At 41.5% G+C, this 22,139-nt stretch overlaps 2 protein-coding genes across 2 annotated transcripts; both read left to right on the plus strand.

Moving 5' to 3' along the window:
- Positions 1 to 295: 295 nt before the first annotated feature.
- On the plus strand, positions 296 to 15,547 carry PHAX (phosphorylated adaptor for RNA export; the record flags this gene model as incomplete). The annotated part of the gene is given in 6 exon segments (XM_084628728.1): positions 296 to 364; positions 366 to 632; positions 2,252 to 2,868; positions 5,424 to 5,544; positions 9,564 to 9,647; positions 13,424 to 15,547. Coding segments are annotated over 6 exon segments (1,428 nt in total). The 3' UTR covers positions 13,694 to 15,547.
- A 563-nt stretch (positions 15,548 to 16,110) lies between these two features.
- On the plus strand, positions 16,111 to 21,437 carry SPMIP10 (sperm microtubule inner protein 10). Its single transcript, XM_084627767.1, has 3 exons — positions 16,111 to 16,547; positions 17,518 to 17,626; positions 20,336 to 21,437. Exons 1-3 carry the CDS (start codon positions 16,513 to 16,515, stop codon positions 20,540 to 20,542), a joined length of 351 nt encoding a protein of 116 aa, XP_084483893.1. The 5' UTR covers positions 16,111 to 16,512; the 3' UTR covers positions 20,543 to 21,437.
- The last annotated feature ends 702 nt before the right edge of the window (positions 21,438 to 22,139 follow it).

Below are 22,139 nucleotides of genomic sequence, written 5' to 3' on the forward strand. Positions count from 1 at the left end.
CGGCTGCTACTCTGAAACCTGTTGAGATAAGGTGGCAACACTATGCCACCAGGAAGTGACAATCTGGTGACACCTTGCTGATGTGCTACCACATGGTATGTGCACAGAGATCTTTTCTATCAACCTCCCATAACAGTGGTGACAGGGTGACATGCTCTAGCAAAGCAGCGGGATGACGTTGCCCATGCAGGGACCTGACGTAGTGGCTGATGTCGTAGAATGTGGTAAGATGACGTCAGGACAACGTGCCTTTAGGGCTTCTTTTGCCCTTGGAACAGTCCCACACAGGCCTTCCATGGGGATTTCCGGCAAAGACTACAGATCCCGGCATGCCCTGCGGCCCGCCCGCCCGCGGAGCGCAAGCCACGTTGGGGCACGTAGGCGCTGCGTCTGCTCCCTGCCTGAGCGAAGTTTCCAGTAGGCGGCGCCATTTGCTTCCCCTTCTCCCCTGCGAGCGGAAGCGCGGGCGGTCCCTGGCCCCTGCCCCGCCCCCTGAGCGCCGTGGTGCGTTCGCGGTCTCGGGGAAGATGGCGCTGGAGGCGCGGCGGATGGAGCAGGATGCGGAGGACGGGGAGATCTCGGACTCGGACTCCGACATGCCGGCCGGCGTCTCGGCTAGGGGCCCCGCGCAGGTGAGGGGAGGCCCCGGGGGCTCGGCCGTCCCCCTGGCAGGGACCCCGTCGGGGCTCCTGACCCAGCCCCGGCTTCCCGCCGCTGCTGCTGCCTGGCGGCCGGGGCGGGCCTCAGGGCGGGAGACACCCGCGCGGTGCTGGGGGAGCCCGAGGAAATGCCCCGTGCCCGGCCTCTCCCCTGCCGGGGCGGTGCTGAGATGCTGCCGGGATGGGGCCGGGAGAGGTGGGTTGGGAGCAGCCCCATTGACAAACCGCTACCCCCGCCCCCCGGGCATATTTCTAGTGCGGTCCTGGTGTGTGGCACAGTGAGCCTGTGTCCCTGGCCGGGAGGGACCTGCTGTTGCTGTCCTTTGGGGGGAGGAGGGTGGGAGGCGAGCAGTGGGATTTGTTGTTAGGAATTGCTGGGTGTTTCTCTTCGGAAGAGATATTGTATGAGTCTAGTTAGTGTTTTTCTTATCAGATAGGTACTGTCGTCCCGTGAAACATGAGTAACCCCCACCCGTTTGTCTAATTGCTGCTTTTCCTCTACCCCCGTTTGCCAGCGCACGTGTTGTTGGCTTTTAATGGTTGGCTCTGCTGTATTGTCTCTTATGGTTTCAGAAACAGAACAGCAACCGAAAATGTTTGGAAAGGACATGTCATGACAGCAGTTACTTCTTTCTGAATTTAAGCTATGTCTCTTTTTTGTGTTTAAGCCTTTACCTGCTGAAGAGAGACTGCACTTAATTAGCTTTCAAACTTTTTTTTAGTAAATACTGATTTTCATGTGTATATTATCAGATCATATGAGAAATATATGGTGGTAGAAGTGCAGAAAAGAACTGAATAGGATAACAGAGTGTACTAAATTGAAGATATAATAAGGATTTTTATTCTCTCTTGGTACAGATATATGTAGTTTTGTCTTGAGATGTGCACCAGGAAAGGAGCATGTAAACTACAGATGCATTTTTAATGCTTACGGCTATGCTCACCATGTTTTTTCCAAAATCTTGTGCTATCAAATAGCCCTTTAATTCAAAGCAGTTATGTATTTTATACAGTGGTAAGACAAGCTAAAGAATCTCTACTTCTGTTGCTTTTTGCCAGAAAATAATGGAGGAATGTTACTGAAAGAGTGTGTGGGTTAAAGAGAGGAATATATTCATCTAAATATGGAGGGACAAAATATTATTTTAAAGATTATCTTGTTTTTTAGGAGCTCTTGTTTTGATCATTTTTGAAAGAACTGGAATTATCTGTAAAGGATGCTAATTTTACAATGGTGGCAGCAGTATGTCTTGTGATGTGCCTGTGACTAGGAACAAGAACTGGGTTATATTATCTATTCTTTACAGATACCTCGTGTAACCTTGAAGATGTCTCAGTTTACCCATCTGAAATGGAGAATCATCAGTGGGTATTCTGAATGAGACTTGGTGTCAGTAGGGTGCTCTGAAGTTCTCGGATGAAAGTTCTAGTTAAAAGTAAAGTATAGCTAGTCTAGTTTTAAAATTATTCACACATATGAATCAGAATAAATTAGTCTATTATTGAATCTAATTGTAATCAAATCATCAAGGTAGTATTTTTAAAAGGAAAGCTAATTGAATTAATACAAAATGACTTTGCCATTTCAGAAACCACATGATGGCAACTGTTCCACCAAACCTTTCCAGACCTCCATTTCATCCTGTGCACCAAGCGTTCCTTATCGAACAACCAATGGTGTGGACTCAAGTGATGAGAGCTTCTCTGATTCTGATGATGATGCTTCTATGTGGAAACGAAAACGACAAAAATGTTTTAACCTCCCTCCTGCTAAACCAGAGCCTTTTCAGTTTGGCCAGAGTCACCAGAAGCAAACTGTCGTAGGGGGTAAGAAGATCAACAATATTTGGGGTGCAGTGCTTCAGGAACAAAATCAAGATGCAGTGGCCACTGAACTTGGAATTTTAGGAATGGAGGGTAATATTGACAAGAGTAGGCAGTCTGAGACTTACAATTATTTATTGGCTAAAAAGCTGATGAAAGAAACTGACCAAGATGTAGAGATATTAGACAAAGAGCTAGATGAATATATGCAGGATGACAAAAAAACAGTGTCAAAGGAGGAAGAAAATGGACAAGGACTTCTCAAACGGAAACGGCCTGTCAAGGACAGACTGGGTGAAAGACTAGAAATGAATTATAAAGGGATGTACGAGATTACTGAAGAAGATTCTGAGGAAAAAGTGGCAGAGGAAATTTCTTATCGGTGAGATCTTATGTTCCTTCGTCCATTAGGTTATGTAAAAGTTACTGAAGGGAAGAATAAGACTGTGTTCTTGTTGAATGCTTGACTGTTTTAGGTGGCCATGTTAAACTACAAGATAGGGGGTTGAATGGCTTGTTCAGGTTCCCAGAATCCTGAAACCTTAATGCAGTATTATTGGTGGGGCTGGTAGCACCACTTTTTATTAAGGTTGCCCAACTCTTCCCATTATGAGACCCTGTTTTCGGTTGGTTAAAGTTTGTCAACTTCATAAACATTTCAACTTGAATTTTCCACGCAAGGTGTCAACCTGAGGCTGAAATTTTTTTTTTAAACGTCAGCCAAAAGTGTTCAGCCATTTCTCAGAATGAGGCTAGGGGTGTTAAGGAAAAGTTAGCACATGTGACTCCATTTTGGTTTGGGGCCCACCATTGTTTAAATGCCAGCACATCATACACCAGGAGGAGTAATCTTTAGATATTGAATCCCTGTGAAAATCCTCCTCCTTGTCTCCAGCCTGCCTTGACTCCCAGTATCTGGTTTTTGTCAGTCTCTAACTCCCTGTCTCTTGGCCTTGATGTGAGGCCTCCCATCCTGATAATAAAAGTTACTGATGCATGGCTTTAGGACCATGCTGTGTAATTAACATACTGGTATAGCACGAGGAATGCACCAAGCAGGGATAAGTGGTAGATAAGACAAGGGTTTGTTTATTGGCTAAGGTTTCCGATGCACGAGGGCAACATGCTTTGCTAAAAGGTATATAACCTTTGTATAATCTGCATTCAGTGTCCCCTCCTGGCTAGCAGGGGGGCACCACGCTCGAGCGTAACAAACTTAGTGTCTTTTGGAAACTCTGCAGTTGTGGACTTTGTTTCTGTGTCTCAGCCTAGATTCGAACTGTGCGTGTCCTACCAGGTGTAATTCGTAGCACTTGTGTGCGTGTCCTATCAGGTGTAATTCGCAGCACTTGTGTGCGTGTCCTACAAGGTGTAATTCGTAACAGGGGAAAAAATAACATTTTGCTCATGTTGAAAAATTGTGGAAACCTTTTAATTAAATAGCTCTAGTGCCTTCACCCACATATGCTTCAGAGCAGGTACTTTAAATTTGCCATGGGGAGCATCATTTGTTTCAGACGTGTCTTTTGCCATCCTTGGGAAAACCTGCCCAAATTTGGCTAAGTTACAGCTCTTCAAAAAATTGCAGTTCACAAATGCTCAGTAGAGATTTAATTTTAGTAGCTAAATGCCCTCAAAGATCCTGTCTGCGCTGGGTATGCTCCAGCCCAGGAATGAGCAGGACTTTCCCTGCAATTGCCACTCTGGGCTTCTCTGAGCTGTGCCTATGCCAGGTCCAGCATTTGATTTGGGAGCCTGTCTCTCCTGTGCTCTTAAAGATTCATCCCTGCTGGTCCCAGGCAGCATGGAGGAGGAAGACACCCGATTTGAATGCAACTGAGCCTGGAGGCGAGCGAGGACTGGCTGGGTAATGAGATTGGGAGCCAGAGATAATGGTATGGGGAGACTGGGACTGAGGACCAGTTGTGGGGAAATGAGGCAGCAAAGAGGAGGGAACTCAGACTGGGATGAGAAACCTGATGAGTAAAGACTGGAACTGGCTAGTGAAGAAAATGGAACTGTGATGAGGCCCAAGGGATGGGGAAAAGACAGGATTGGGACAGGTCAAAAGGGATGGAGTAGAAGGGATAAAGCATAGGGGACAACCTACTACTGCTCTGATACTCCCTTAGCTCAAGTGGCAGAGGTCTGTGCTGTGGATCTAAAGGTTTTGACACTGCTGATGAGCATTGTGGGTGTCAATATTATGCCATATATTGAATTTCAGGGTTTTTTCAGTTTGCCTTTTTTAAAACCTAGGCAATTACACAAACTGTTAGAAGAATATTAAATTTGTAAATTCATGCACTCAGAAAATAGTGTCGATGCCAATACCAGGGTTCTTGTGCAACTTTATTTCAGGCCCCATTCTATGTATGCATCATAATACAGTCTTTAATTGCATGACAACATACTATTTTTCCCTTAGTGAGCACTGTCAATCCTATGCACTGAATGAGGCAGGTGTCCTGTGGGGGCGAAAATAGTATGTGATTATGTAATTATCATACAAAATTATTTGTATTATGCATACAAAATTGCTGAGACAGTCTTAATTCTGGCATTTCCTAACTTTTGAGGGTTTGACTTTGCAAACTTAACAACATTCTTTTAACGTTTTAGTGTGTAATAGTAGATAGTTTGCATAAACTTACCATTGTGGAAAGTAACAAAAACCAAAACTGATACAGACAATAACATTTGTATACAAAAATGTACACTAATTATTGCCATTGCCTGTTCTTACTAAATATCTTCTGTTCCTCTGAATTTTGAAAAATTATAGTACAGTAAAATGAATTCTAGTTAACTAAAGCTTATCTCCTACAAACAGTAGCATTCATAACATTACTCATTTGAGTTGCCCCATTTAAGTCATATGCTTAATTTTACTCATGTAAGAAATCTCATTGACTTGGGGGGGATTGCTTTTTTTAGGCTTCGAGAACCAAAGAAAGATTTGATAGCCCGAATAGTGAAAATAATTGGAAATAAGAAAGCTATTGAACTGCTTATGGAAACAGCTGAAGTGGAACAAAATGGTGGACTCTTCATAATGGTAAGAAAAAAGGTTCTTTGCAATCTATCTTCATACTAAATACTATTGCAGTGCTTTCAAAAATTTTCTCAGATTCAAACTCAGTCCTCACCATAGCCTTCTTTCCCATCCCTTTTCCATTTGATCCATGAAAACAGTCAACAAGTAAACATTTAAATAGATCATGCTTACATATAAGTAGACTTGGCCAAATAGCAGTTTTTGTTATAATTTTGACTATTTATTTTTAGGTGCTTTTTTTTTCTTTCAATGTAAATTTTTGCAGTTGTGGGAAATTATGGGGGTGTTAGACCACGGGGGCGGAGGGGGAGGATGTCAGACAATAATGATTTAGACATTGAGTTAAAAAAATTAGCTTTAGAACAGTTAAAATTGTCATCACATTTCAAATTGTCAACATCACATTTCAAAGTGTACAAAGTAAATATCCTTAAATCAAACTACTAAGTTCTCAAGCAACATTTTTCTTTCTTTGCCCATCTAAATTTCAGTTATGAATGGAAATATTTTTTGTGGGTTTGTGCGTGTAAGATGAAATTGACATTTCCATCATTTACAGATAAAAATCTAATCCTTAAGAGCCAACATATGAAGTGTAATCAGGCTTTAGCGTAAACACTGCATTGAAATAAATGGAGATGAGAGTTCACATCTCTTAGCAATTGTTTCAGGCAGTCAGCAGACTCAGGAAGACAATACTGGGATGTTGTCCTCATAAACACGAGGACTAAGTAACTTTTTATTTTTATAATGAAAGCTTTAGATTACTCCGGGGGGGCGGTTTCTGCTAAAAAATTAAAAATTCTGCACACAATAATTTAAAATTCTGCAAAAATCGGCATATTTTATTTGTCAAAATAACACAATATAATCATATCAGTTTCAATTATTTTGGTAATTTATTGCAAAATACCTATCAGCAAGTATGTCTAACAATACAGACCAAAAAAAATGAGGAAATGTGTTTTTGACAGATTCCTTATAAGCATATTAAAACAGAACCTTGAGTAATTAATTTAAACTACAATACAGAAATGTGGTCCCCGCACCCCTCAGTGCAAAGGCTTGGGGGAGTCGAGAGTAATGAAGGAGCTGAGGGAGAGGAAAGGAGTCTGAGAGTGAACCTGGAAGGTTGTTGGGTGTGGGTGAGAGTAGTACAGAACAGTTTCTTTTTGGGGGAGGAAGGCTTGTTAGGGAGTTTGGGAGCATCCCCCATGTAGACCCTGGCTGACATTGAGCCTCTCCTATTCAGCCAGGCACATTTGCCCTTGTCCCCATGTGTCCCTGCACCTCATGTGGCTCTGGAGCCCCACCCCCACTCAGCCTCTGGTTCAATGCTGTCACCCCACTAGCTCCTGAGCCTGCATCCCATTCTGTCCCTTCCAGCTAGCCCTTCTGAACCCCAGTCTGTGATCCCTGCAGCACCCCACTCTGCCTCCTAACTTGGCTCCATAGGCAGGCTGCTGTGATTAAAGCAGGTGGCTGCTAGATGTTATTGCCATTCAGCTGCTGTTCTGGCACCACAGCAGCCTCTGGTGGGCAAAAGGCAGAACTGCAGCACTTCTTGGGCAGAATGTATTTTCTGCAGGGGAGAATTCTGCACTGGACATGAATTCTTTGTGTGTGCAGTGATGCAGACTTCCCCCAGGAGTATTAGATTCTATAGTATCTGAGTCTACCACATAGGCCACGAAATACATTAAGCAGGTTGGGAGTTGGATAGCACTATCCTACATAAAAGTTTAATCCGCATACCACTAGATGACAAGTTGACAGGTTCAACATATGGCTTAGGCTTACTCCCAAGTACAAATTTCTGAATGTAGTTTCAGTAATTCTTCCCTGCTTTGCTGCCTAAGTTTTCGTAGTAAAGGGAAGGAAACTTGTAAATTTCACTTTACAGTACCATAGCAGCTACAGACTTACAGCTTGTTTGCATGCCTGTGATGAGGAGTTACAGATGACTGATTTGTTGGGAACAGACCCTGCTAAGTATAGGCTTTCTTCTTGGCTGTGGGTTATCAAAGTTTGTAAAACAACGGAGCTTTGGGAAGAGCATAATATATTTAATCATATATTTCTAGCAACCACTCTTGATAATGAAACGTAACCTATTTGTATCTAAACATTCCAGTTCATGATCTCGTCTTAAGAAGAAATGCTACCTTAAAGGATTAAAGCATTTGCCAGCTCAATTGAAAAGAAAGAATGTAACTTCTAACGGTACTTACTCCTCGTACTCGTCTGACAATAAATTCTTTTGTGCACATGCCACAGAAGTATTTTTGACAACACCTAAAGAACATCTCGTAGTTGCTGCTAGTTTCTGTGTTAGGGTTGTATGCACAGTCAGAGTGATAAGTGTATATTGTCTCCAGTTATTTTTCTTAAAATGATTAAAGGTAAATGCACTAGAACAAATTTTAGTATTAGTATTGATATTTGGGTTGTTCCTGTTCTTTATTTATTTGAAAAAATTGGCCTCTTTAATGATGTAGTGTTTAGGTGTTTAAACAGTATAAAGGAAAGAGTAAATTTTGTTATTGTTAGCACTATATCAGGTCTCAACGTTCAGCTCCATTCATGCTCTAGTATGACACCATTGCAACATGCCGCTGTTGATGTTACCTCAACCACTGAACTTAACTGGAACATGGAACTACTGTTCAGGGAGGAAGGTTTCAGAAGTGTTTTTAACATCTATCATACCTCTTGAGACAAAAATGCTAACTTTGCTAAAATTAAGCATTTGAGTTGCTAAATAACAGGACACTACAGAACCTGATAAGTGAGATTTTAGAAAGTAATGTGCTGAAGTAACTGCTCACATTCCCATTACAGAAAACCATTGAAAGGATCTGAACATCTACTTTCTTAGACTGTTATGGTCTTTGAAAAATATAAGTAGTTATGACAGAACTTAGAATCCTATGAGTTAAATGATTATTTATATATATATATATATATATATATAAAAATAATGATCATATAAATGATCAACTGCCTGCTGCTTCCTCCCCTCCACCTCACAGACTTATATGAGTAGTTTGACTCTTAACGCCCATCCATGAAATATGATTACCACACTATGGACCATCTCTCATTCATTATTGAAAAGTCAACTCCCTACCTCCAATCGGCCCAGGATACCATCCTCCATTACCCATTTGTTAAATTTTCAAACAGGCATCTTCATGCTTTCTCCCATGCTGCCCCTCACTCTTGGGAGAAGCTCCCCGTAAAGATCTGCAAAACTAACTCATTATCCACCTTAAAACTCTCCTTTGCTCTGAGGCCTACAAAAAATTTGGCAATGGTTAAGTTGCAGGTGTACTGGGACCACTGCCTATCATGCTTCTAAATAGTATTTTGTTGTTTCCTTGTATTCCCCTGTCTGTATGCATCAATTGTCTTGCATCTTATATTTCGATTGCAAGCTCGTTGGGGAAGGAATTCTTTTTTCTCCCCTGTGTTTGTACAGCACCAAGCATATTGGGGTCTGGTTCATGATTGCAACTGCTAGGTGCTATGGTAATACAAATTAATAATAATCATCATAATACCTGAATAGGTGAATTGACAGCTGGTGTGATCTGATACACCAATTCTTGCCTCTTGACTGGTGCTTAAAGCTTTAAATGAAGTTTTAAAAAAAAATCTCATAACTCACCTGTCCAATTATACAGTGTCCAATAGGTCCTTTGGCCACTTTTGATAGATGAAGCTCAAAAAAGAAACTCTTCAGGGTTGGAACTGTCTTTGTAATATGCTTGTGCAGCACCTAGCACAGTTGGGCCTGGGTCTCTGGATGCTACCTCAGTACAGCACCTAGCACGTGCGGTCATAGTACTTAACTGGGGCTCCTAGGCACTACCAAAATAGTATTTTTATTTATATTTTGTAAAGAAAAGAGTTGCTCCAATAAAAAATTAAGGGAAATTTTAGATTTCTTAAATGACAATTATTTTGAATCTGTTTTAGACTTTTCGTTATGAATAATTTATTTTTCCCTTATGCAGAATGGTAGTAGAAGAAGAACGCCAGGAGGAGTTTATTTAAATCTGCTGAAGAATACACCCAGCATTACTGGAGAGCAAATCAAGGTAAACATGTTAGATTTTAAATCATAATGACTAAAGTACATGAAATCCTTTTTTGAAGAACTAATCATTTTTAGAGTGCTTTTTTTAAAGGGAGGAGGGTTAAACTAATATGAAAACATTCATTGTGTATTAAGGGTGCAAAGTCAAGGCCTCAAAAGTTAGTGAATGTCAGTCTCCTTAATTCAGCTGCTTACAGTGTATGTGTAATGACTATGGGTCTATTTAAATTGCAGAGAAATCGCACACTTTTTGCTGGTTGGTCATGGCATAAATAGCAAGTTTTGCAGATATTTTCATACAGTATATGTACCAAAATACTGTACTGTACTACTGTTACATTTGTAAGTGGCCAGCTCTGAAGGCAGTGCTGTTGCTGCCAGCAGCAGCACAGAAGGGTAGCAATACCATGACCCCCACCTACAACAGCCTTGTAGACCACCCCACCCCTGCAACCCTCATTTGGTTTAGGATCCCCAGTTTGAGAAATGCTGGTCTCCCCCATGAAATCTGTATAGTATAAGGTAAAAGTACACAAAACACTACATGTCATGGGGAGACCAGATTTCATGGTCCATGATGTCTTTTCATGGCCAAGATTTTGATATGGCCCTACTTATAACACAGCCGTTAATTATACAATCACATACTATTTTTTTCCACAGAACTCCAGCCTCACTTAGTGCACAGAATGGACAGTACTCATTTAATGAACAGCGGTTCAGTATTTAGTTTTCTCCTCATTGTTCAGTGCGTGGCCACATGGCTTATTTACTACACATTGTTCGAATCCTACTTTAAGACAATTGTTAATTTCCTTATGGAGTTTTTTTTATGGCCTCATCACTGTAGCATTGAGTGCTTTTCAAATATTATTTTCAAACACCTCCTCAGATGAGGGGGGATATTAGTCCCATTTAACTGATGGAGAGCTGAGGCAGAAAGAATACGGTCAAAAGAATCCACTAATTTTGGGTGTCCAATTTTGAGACACCTAGGACTTGATTTTTTGGAGTTCTTAGCATTGTATAGCACTTCCTATGTTCAAAACACAGCTCCCAGTGACTTCACTTGCATCTGTGAGTCTTCAGCATACCTGCAAATCAGACCTAGGCTCATTTTCTGCGTTCCTGACTTGAGAGGAACACATAAGTGACCACCTATGAAAGCTTTGGTTTAAGTGATTTGCCCGTTACACAGGAACTCTGTGGTAGAGGCAGGGATGGAATCCAGTTCTGCAGAGCAGCAGTCAACTGCCTTAACCTTGAGACCATCCTTTGTCTTCCTGCAGTTCCCTGCCTCTTTTTCTACACCCCTTCCAACTGCAACAAGTGCAGCAGGGATACTACAGGCAACAGCTTCCTTCACTGCACAACCCTGATTCCTCCTCAGAGCATGCTCCATCCAATGCACTGAATGAGGCAAGGGTATTGTGATAAAAATAGTATATAATCATGTAATCAAAGAGTATATTAGGACGCATATCTAGAAGAGCCCCAGAAATAGTCACACAAGTGACCTTAGTAGCTATCTTTCAAGTGCGTGACTTTACAAACTTAATTATGTTCTTATGTAATTTTGTGTGCAATTTCCTAGGTTTAAAAAAAAAGCAAACTAAAAAAACCCCCAAATTTATCGTGCAGTATATTGACACCAACTCATCAGGAGTGTCAGAACTTTAAAATCCACAGACCTCTGCAATATGACCTAACAAAATAAATGGTAACAGTAGTAGATTGTCATCCTATCTGGACCAGTACTAGAAAAGAACAAAACATATATTTTGGCCATTAGGCTTCACAAATATTTATTGACAGCAGAACAATAAAGGGTTCCATTCCAGATTCTATAGGGAAGTGTTCTCTCTCTAGTGGTCACAATCCTTCAACTCCTCCTCCGCCACAAAACCTGACCCCATTTGCTCCTGTCTCCTCCAACCTGTCTTCATGCCAGTCTTGGATCGTATTCCCTCACCCCATCCCACAATCTTTCCCGGGTCTCATCCCAGATCTAATGTCAGTCTTTACGTGTAACTGGTCCCAGTTTACACCCTTCTCCCCCTCCAGTCTTCTCATGCCAGTTCCAGCCTACCACTCTAGCCTCTACAACTGAGCCCTAGGCTCTGCTGGCTCTCTCTCTGTCTCATTTTCTATAAAGTTTGATCACCAGTGAAATAATTAATAGTCTTGATGTTTTAAACTGTCCTATTTAGGTTTCTGTGTTAACACCCTGTTTGAAATAACTGGAGCAGTTCACTTCTATTTAAAGCTGCTGTTTCACCCTTTCTGCAGATTCATGCAGACAGTCTTGCAGTAGCTAACATTTAGTTCATATTTTCAAGGTTATTTTTCAACCCATATGAATTAGTGACTTTAAAATAAAACACATATATTTTGGCGCACAGTTATATGGCAATTTGAAAACGATGGGCAGCTGTCAAATATTTTTCAAAAAATTTATTTATTCTCTTTCTGTTTTTGTCTTTGTAATCAGAATCTTAAGGAGGGTCACTGAGGTTGCTTAATCAGGGCAAACTGCAAAGAACAGGGCAGATGATCCCCCAAACTGGTGGTTATTCTAATACTTAGATTCACTAAGCCAGCAACAGAACAACTTCTACAACACTTTACTGGTTACACAGAAGCCAGAAATACAGCTCCCTTAAAGCAACCCAGCCTTGGACTCCCACCCAGACAGCCAAGTCAAATATGATGAGGATTACTGAAAATCTTGTTCATTATATAAAAGGTTCTTCCAGTCCCAAAGGATTGGACACATTGCCAACCAGGTCAATGAATATTTCAGATCTTACCCAAAGACACACTCACAACCAATTCTTATTAACTAAACTAAAATTTATTAAAAAAGAAGAGAATATTGGTTTAAAAGATCATTATACATGCAGATATGAATAGCGTTCTAAGTGCAGTTTCACAGTAGAGATGGTGAGCTTTAGAGCTGCAGAGTGTCCTTTAAGCATTAGTTCCATAGGTTATAGTCCAATATCAAGGTGACTGACTGGAATTGGAGACCTTAGTCTTGTGACTCAGACCTCCCTGACAAAGCTTAAGCAGAGCTGAGATAATAGGTTCTTTTATCTCAGATAAAATCTCATTCTGAGATAATGAGTTCTTTTCATAGTTCTCTGTCAGCCTCTTGACAGCAGGTATTCTTTGGGTAAAACATTGTGGCTTTAAGTAAAACCTCCTATTTCCTATGTATTTACAGGTAACTAGTTGCATTCATTAGCATAAGGTAATTATCCATTAAGCAAACTTATAGACAGTTTACTACAAACTTCAAAAAGAAATATAGACAATGATATTATTACACCCAAGTTCCATCTAAATGTCCCCTTTTTGATCTCTGAATCAATAGACTATAGTAACAGGAGCGGTTTGGTTACATTGTTAACCTCTAGATTGGTAACCATAGACTACTACAATCACTTTCTTCTTCCAATTCTCTAATAATACAAGTTTACATTTCAAATCTCTAGTCTATTTAACATGGATTTGTTAGGTATTTATAAGGAATAGCCCCGATTACCATTTATATACTTTTCTAATATGTCTTTCAAGGTTGAATTTGGGTCACTTAGCCTGCTAGTTGCTTAACCCTTTCTGGCTTAGTGGCAGTTATTATTTTAAAGATTAATAAAGGTAGTAATATTCATGACTATGTATGTAGTGCCTTTTCCACTTGGTTTTTTTTCCTTTGCAGTTATAAGGCAAACACTTGCATAATCAGCATATTAAATAAATATTTTCCTCTTCAAGGAAATCTTCTATGTTGAAAACCAGAAGGAGTATGAAAACAAAAAAGCTGCTAAAAAGAGGAGAATACAGGTTCTAGGAAAGAAGATGAAACAAGCTATTAAAGGGCTCAACCTTCAAGAGTATGATGATGCATCTCGAGAAACTTTTGCTAGTGACACAAATGAGGCCCTGGCTTCTTTGGATGATTTACAGGAAGGACATGGTGAAACAAAGCTGGATCCGGAGGATGCCATTGAAATTGATAATGCTCATGATCTGGAGATCTTTTAGTCATTAATGGACTGGATACGTAGGAGAACTAAATCTCTGACCCATTAAATCAGCCTTTTATATTATACTTCTCTGACTACTTGTTTTCAGAAATTGCACAAGTAAATATGATTGGAAATACTTGTATTTTGGAGGTAACTTGATATAATTAGCTAAATATAAGTGCATAGTAGAGGCGTTACCTGTCCTATTTTATCTGTCTGGTCATTGTGTCCTTCAGAAGATGTTAAAATGTTTTAGATAATTCTCTGTCATGCAAAATCTGTTGCCGATGATTTTCACTTAGTTGGCAAATTTGGGAATAAACTCAGGGCTAGTATTTAAACAATAAACCATATTTAATCTGTCAAAGCTAAAAAGTCATACTCCAGCAGGCGCTGCTTCTAAATCTAATGGGTGGGAAAAAGCATTTTGATAATATAAAATACATATTGATATTAAAAGTCCTATATTTTTAATATGGCAAAGTACTGAGAAATATTTTTTATAGGACTAAAAGTCCTGTAAAACCTTCTCTGGTGGGTTTGCTCAAAAGCAACTAGGTTACTCTGCGGTCTTCACTCACTTAGGTAACAACCTATTTTCTCAAAGTAATCAATGGTGGGTAGTACATTAGGCGTAACTTTATAAAAGGCTCAGGTCCCTCCCATTTCTTATGACGACGAACTGAGCTGGCTACCTTTTTTGTATACAGTTTTGCAATATTTGGGACATAAGTCATTCAAACCATTGTTCTGAATGTCTATTGATCATGACTGATCTTTTTGCTGAATGGGTCAGATGCTAATTTGAGATTTCCTTCAAGGATTTGTCTGCTCCACATTCTGTATGCATGCGGAAACAAAAGTGTTAGGTTAAAATTTTTGCATGATTTTTACCTTTACAATATTCAGAGAATGTGTAGAGAGATTTGAGCACAGGACTGTCAGGAATTTTGAGTTCTAATCCCATCTGTCACCTTGCCTTCTGTTTCATTTTTTTCCCATCTGTAAAATGGGGATAATACCTACCAAGATCACAAAGGAGTTGTGAGGGGAACTCAGTTAATGTTGGTAAAGTACTTTGAAGATGGTACTTGGTATAAGTGCTGAGCATTCTTTTTGTTTGGAATATAGCAGAAGAACTTGAGTGTGCTAGATTGTTCATGCAGCACTAACATATGACATCTTAATGTTACTTAGAGTTGGGTGTTCTGTGAATGGAACACACATTAGTTTTCAGTCTAAAATGTTTCCAAAACAAAAAGCCTGATCCTGTAACTTTTGCCCATCTAAAACTTCCATTACTTTCAGGAGAATACAAGAGCAATAGAAAAACAATATACAGTAGCATCCATATGCAATTCTGTTTAAAATGGTTAAATTCAACACATTCCAAAATATCTGAAGCTTAGGAAAAAAATCTTTCGGAAGAGTATCCATAAATTTGATCATCCTTCAACAGTAGTGACTTGTGGAAGTGTGTTTTGTATCTACTGAAAAGGTATGGCTGTTCTCAATTATTTAATTTTTAAAAGAATGAGAAATTTAGCATCCTCAGGACTTGTGTCCTCTGTTGCTACACTTCGCTGTTTAAATTTATAGAGCCCCTGTTAGCAAAAAGTGAGTTAAGTGGCTGTATACCATACCCAAAATTATATGAACTTTTACCAGCCATAATAGTGAAGTAGGAAAAAGATGAATGGAGTAGTTTAAAATCACTTAGAAACACATTTGCCTGACCTATAGCAAATAACATAACGACACTGCATTTGTGAGATCTATCTAGGAGAAGAGAGGTGAAGTTTCCCATATTTGGCTCAGTTTACAGCTGTAGAGTGCAAAAAATAAAATAAAGATTACAGCTTTAAATTTTTTTGGTGCTTCTTGTGACTTTCTTAAAAGTTTTTCCAGGTATTAACTGCACAAAGCAATATGATCATCTGTAAAAACATGAGAGCAATTTTTTTTACTGCTGAAAAACTAACCTGGGCTAGGTATTAATATGGGGATGAGCTATCTTCCCTAGTGTGGCTTTAAGCTGATATTAATTACCTAACAATTTGTGCTCAGGCGGTGCTTAATTTGTAATGAAAGAGGTGCAAGGGCTCAAGCAATTTTTTTACTTTCATAAGTGAGGCAGCAAGCTTAGAGGGGGGCTATGACGGGCCAAGCCTAGAGGTGCGAGGCTCAGCGCCGGCACAAATGAAGTACTGTGCCCAGGTCACTTCAGAGAACCAGTATCTTTGGCACGATGGCGATGACGCCGAGCACAAGTTCCCTCACTGCAATGAACCAAAAACGGGGTTAATCACTTTAACCCTTCCCCTGCACATTCTCCCCTGTTTGTATCTCCCTTTAAACCTTAACTCCCACGGGTCCCTTCCGCCTGACGAGCGTTCTGGGAAACGTACTAGTTCAGGGAACACTTAGGCGTCCCCTTAGGTACCGGGAATGAATTCAAGGCTGGAGGGTCGACCTTCCCCCAGCGCCGCTGGTGGTGGCGGTGGTCGAGCGCGTTCTCCCTTCCTGGCGTTCCGCGCTCGCCTCCGCCTTTGACAGTCACGTCTGCAGCGCGAAGGCTCCGTGGTGTCTGGGCTGGCACGAAAGGCTGCGGAGGCGGGAGGGGTATCATGCCCCTTGCCCTTGAAGCCTCGGGCAATGCCGTCGCCGGAGCAAGGCCAGCCCTGGCTTGGCCGCAGGTGCAGTGCAGAGGCGCTGCTCCGCGAGCCGCAGCCCGGCCGCCTTCTGGAACGGCAGCGTCACAAAGGCGCCCACGCCAGAGCGGCCCCGGCGCTGGAGGGGCCGGGCGGGGGGAGTCGCGGGTGAGCTGCAGCCGCCATGGTCTCCGTCGGGACCAACACGGACCTCAAAGGGTGAGGAGGAGGAAGACGGAGCTGCGGCTGGCGCGCCCAGCAGCTCCCCCACCCCCGTACCCGCACATCCCCCCCGGCACTCCCGTGTCTGCTTTTGGACAGAGCCAGCTTGAAGGGGCTAATGGGGGTCCCCCTGCTAATCTCTCAACCCTCCCGAAGAGCCGTCAGTCACCCCTCGGCTGTCCCGCCCTTCCCTTCTCTGCTTATTCCCTCCCACGTGTCTGAGGGAGCGGGTCTGCAGAGATTTCAGACTGGCAGCGGCCAGGGCTTTCCCCAGGCCAGGTACCTTCCAGCACAGAGGTTGGCCCTGCCTCAGACTGCCTGGTATTGGCAGACACCCCTTGTTCTGTGGCTTGTTTCTAAACTAGATTGTTGCCGTCCTCAGGGCAGGAAGCATCTTTGTCTGGGAAGTGCCAGGCAGGCCCCTTGTATCCCTGGGCTTACAGACGGAAATACCACCATTCTCCTCTGCCTCAGTGGGCACCCTGCACAAAGAGTAGAGCACCAGGACCACGCTCAGCCAGATGCAGACCCCAGGGTCCCACCACAAATGGAGGACTAACTCACAAACTATGCCCCTGCTAGCCCCTAGCTGTGCCAGTGTACAAAGCCAGCTCTGCTCCTATCTGGTGTCTGCGTGGGGGTGAGGAGGGCATGCAGTAATTGGAAGCATAAGAAATCACACTCCTCAATTCATGTGATCAAATTAATTTCTTTACTGTTATGCTAAATACCGGAAGAAAAAACATTTGTTGGTTCAGCATAGTGTCCCAGGAAAACATGAAATTTCAGTTAGATGATAAGCTTGCCTGGCAGTAAGGGAAGAAGCAATATTTTTATTAATTATAATTATATTAAAGACTTCCCCCTCTATGAATTATATGGACTTGGTTGTGTCAGTTAATAACCCAACCAAATCTTCTGTCCTAACACTGCCGCACTGTCTTTTTAAAAATGTTTTTTCCCACAGGTTTGTTCACTGCCATTTGCCAAAGCTTTCACACAAACATGGGATGATTCCTGTACATTATGTGATGCCCTGGAAAGAAGATATGAAGAACAGGAAATTCACTTTAAAGGTAGTGGGACCAGAAAAATATTTCCTCCTGTTAACCATATAATAGTGGCCTAATTTCCAAAGATGCAGGGCACACACACTTCCCATTGTCTTCACTTCTGAAAATCTGGCCAGGCAACCGTATTTATTATTGTCTCTGCACAATCTTGCCGCTGTTGGTGGAAGTACATTTTACTCTGTAGCTTGTGCCATCAGAAACAAACTTCCTGAGTTCTGAATTTCTTCCTCTTGACTGTACATCTCATATGAAATCTCAGCTGAAACATGTCTTTCCTTCCTTGGCGATACCTCTCAGTCCTTCTTTCTCCCTCTCTCTCCCTCTGTACAGGCATTTAGCAATAGTGATTATTGAAAGAAGCAATACAAAATAGGTAGGCTAAGTAAAGTCTTAACAAACTGAAGATTGACTAAAGCAACTCCTTAGAAGGCAAATTTGAACTGGATTCTGAAATAAATGATGAGCTAGTGGAGCTGTTGGAAGGTGGGAATGTATTGTGCTTCTTTGTACGTGTGAGAAGGTGGGCTGTGGCATTCTAATTTTCTATATGTAATGGATTCTGAAGAGGTGGTTATATGGGATACCTTGTAATAGTGGTGAGAGGAGATAAGGCAGAGATGGTATTGAGGCAGTTGTGTATATGAGTGATATTGTGAACATGCTAATGGATAGGTCTGCATAGGTAGATGTAAAAGTAAAAGATTTGCAGGAGCTGATGATGCTAGGATTACTACTAATGGGGACAAATGGAAGGTCTGAGGTGAGAGCCTAGGGGTATGTCTACACTAGAAAGGTAAGTGAGCATATTAAATCAACTTACAGCCACTGCAGTAATTACTATGGTGGTGCATGTCCACACTACCCTCCTTGGGGCGGTGATGCGGGTCCTCACCAGGAACACTTCCACCAACCTAAGAGGAGCAGTATGTAGAGCTGAGAGCCCGGTCTCTCAGCTCTGTTGGCAGCTCTCTGCCAAGAGCCTGGCTACCCCACAGGCTCCTGTCAGGCTGCCAGAAGCAGGGGGGAAGTCCTCTGGGCTTCTCACCCTGGTTCCCAGCCAGGAGTAGGGTCCATTCTTGCCCCAGCTCCCAGCCACTCAGTTCTCCAGGAAATGGGGGGCAGCTGGGCTCTAGCTACCTGGCTTTCTTGTCAATTTACGTCTCCTGCCACAGACATTGCGTTGCCCTTACTACACCTGCATAAGCCTTACACCTCTCGTGGAGGTGGAGTTATTATGTCGGTGTAGTTGGGCACTTACATCGGCGGGAGGAAGGCTGTAGTGTAGACACAGACATAATTAGGTCGACGTAAGTTACCTTAACTCAACTGAACTGTGTAGTTTAGACCAGCCCTAAGTAGAAGAGGTTAAGATGTGTTCTTGAGGATGTTTCACTTTCCCAAGGAAAGCCATTCTCTCTGACACATTTTGTTAAAGGAAACTGAGAAGCTGTAAGTTTATTTGGTCAAGACAGGCTACGTTATTAAAGGAATGAAAAGAAATATACAACAGAGCATGATCAGCATAAAAGTGGCAAAAAATGAACCAAACTGCATATTTTTGTCTGTAAAGCACCACACGCTGGGGTACATTTTAAACCATTCTCAAATTCAGAAACATTTAGACCCATAAAATATTGAGTAATATATTCCTTCTTGCCACTATAATGTCACAGAGGGGACACTAGCTATGGCTAAGATAGTTATCTCACTACAGATGTTTATTTTCAGTCACTTATAGCTTTCTCAAAATATTTCCTTTTAGGCTTAGATTTGTCATTCTTTGTTTCAGCCTTATCGTAAATTTAAAAAAAAAAATCTGCTGAGCCTTTCTAGAACTACTAAAACGAGGAAAAATGTTTCCTTCTTTTAAAAACTTTCTTATACTTTTTTTTATATGCTTGATAATTCAAGCATCATTAGTTGTTTTAAAGCTTCACACGTATGTAAGTCCTTCCTGAGAAAGGCACGCTTTGCTAATCAATTTGCAAAGTTAGAAGTAATTCAAATTCACATATAATGAGTTTGCACCCCCCACCCCCAACAGTTTGAGTCACTCCCCACCAGCCACACTTCCCCTCTTACCCTCAGCTGTCGGTCCCTGCACCTCCCACATGTTAGCTTCCAGTGGAGAAACAGTAGCAAACAGCTGGGAGCTGCAGGGAGGGGCCACTGCTCTCCCTGCTGCTTCCAGCTGTTTGCTGCTGCCTCTCCCCATGGCTGCAGCTCCCAGCTTGCCAGCTCCAGCTGCCATGCAGGGAGGGGACCCGTCAGCACCATGGGATTGAGTGGCGTCAGCAAACCCCTGGCAAAAATCTGGGGGGGTATGTGACCGCACGTGCCTCCCCCATGCATCACCTCTGGCTTCTGCCCAGTGGGGAGGAGGGTCTTGATCCCTCAGCCCCACAGGGCACACCTTCCGGGGCTTGGGGCTTCAACAGGAGTGGAGCTTAAGCCCTAAGCCCTGGCAGGCATGCCCCAGCTCTCGAACTTCTGAAGATTGTCATATGTGGCTCAGAAAGTCAGTAAGTTTGGCCACCCCTGGCCTAGAGTTTTTGGTTGTTTTTGTTTTTTTTGTTTTCCTCTATTTACTGAGCCATCTGTTAATAGGTTGTTATATCAGTTAGGTTTTTCAGTTAATAGTATAATTGTTAAAGGAGTTAGTTCAGCAAAAATTAGTTTTTCATAGGCAACCATTGGAATTTCTTTACACAGCATGCAGATGTTGTTGGGATATATACTGGCGCCACAGAAGATAGTCTGTTTCTGGAGCACAGAGAAAGACTTTGCCATGGAGAAGAAAGAAAACACATACGGGAGAAAATTCCTCAGGAAATGCTGATTGCAGATATTCCCATACATTCTCATCTCTCCAGATACCAGAAGTCTGTGATTGCTCATGGATGGAGGATGAAACTCTGACCTTCTTTTTCCCTCAATACACTCATGTTTGAGCTGTGTAGGCTACAAGGTTTAAATCTGCTGCAAGAAAACACAGCGTGATGCATTTTTTTCTTGAAAATAGAATTAACATGTTTATAAAGCTGATTAGAGATGTTCTATTTGAAATGAAAAATAATTTCTATCTGCAATTTGACCTGCATATTTTTGATTAGGAAAGAGAGAATCTCAAAAGTTTCAGACTTCCCAGTTTGATTTAGATAAGCATCCAAATGTCTCTATGATGCTTATCTGAAGTTTATACAAACCTTTGGACTCTACTCAGCTTTCCACCACTATCTCCAAGAGACTGGTATCAACCCCACTCCTTATCCTCTATTGCTTTCTTGGAGAGAGTCCCACTGGCTGCCTACCAGCCCTCCTACATCTTCTGAGGGCGACTAGCTAGCTTCCCTCTCCTGGCTCTTCAGGAGGAAGCTGGCTGTTCACTTCCCCCTTCCTTTTGTTTAGGTGATAGTTGCATTCCTCCCCCTACCTCAAATGCGTGGGAAGATACTTTCTACTAGGCAGGTAGCAACATCAGGATCTGGAAATTCTCCAACTCATACTGTTGCAGCTCTAGGTCTGAATTGTTCTGAAGTAATCTATAGTAAAAAGAAATGCCCATTATTGGCTGAAGAAGGAATTCCGGGGTTACAAAGCCACTGAGATCATGGGGAAGTAAAGGAGACAAAATCTGGGGAAATACTAAAGGGCCATCAATCAAAATAGATGCTGAAAGGCTAAACAAATATAAATGGAAATAAATAAAATACATAAATGCGAACAGTTGCTTCCAGTCATACAGGAGCTCTCTGTATGGAATCAATTCCACTTGTCAATCAAGAACAGATGCCATTAAAATGATTTAATTGAATTTTGCATTATAATGGCTCTTTATTCACAAATGCTTATTCTAAAAATGCCACAGGTTCAAACTCCAGAGGGTGAGAAATGAAGAAAAACAGAAAATGAAAAACCTTTTAAATTTAAAAGCTGCTAAGTATTTATAGATGTTCTGGGATACAGAACACACTTTCCGCATAACCGGTTTTGTTTATATTTCACATCCGCTGAAAGGAAGACAATTAAGAAATTTTTGGCTTGTCATTTTTATATGCTAATATTTTTTTAAAAAATAAATTGGCACGTAATTTTAAAATATTGCTCTCTTCACAAATGCACTTTCTTTCAAATTCTGATTAAATGTAACACTATAACACTTTCTCCTCTGGGTTGAAGAGGATCCCTCCACCGCTGACTAGATCAAAAGCAGAAAGGAGTTGTCTTCAAAGCCTAAGTACTTATAAATTAAACTATAAAGTCACCATGAGCAAATGAGCAGTAGAGTTTCAAGAACATTTTTATACATAGTTAAAATGTGCTCAGTATTTTGTGTCTAGAAATATTAATCACAAAATAGTGTTTTTCACCCTAAGTGGTTCCAAATCTGAAACACTTTCATTTATAATTTTTTTTAGAAAAAATATAACATTACATTTTTATTGCTTATGGCTTTTCCCTTCAGAGCTACTGTAGTTGTAGATAAAATCTACATCTGACATAATTTTCTCTTATA

This window comes from Lepidochelys olivacea (genome assembly GCF_965140295.1).
Source record: "Lepidochelys olivacea isolate rLepOli2 genome assembly, chromosome: 5".
In the NCBI taxonomy this organism is placed as follows: Eukaryota; Metazoa; Chordata; order Testudines; family Cheloniidae; genus Lepidochelys; species Lepidochelys olivacea.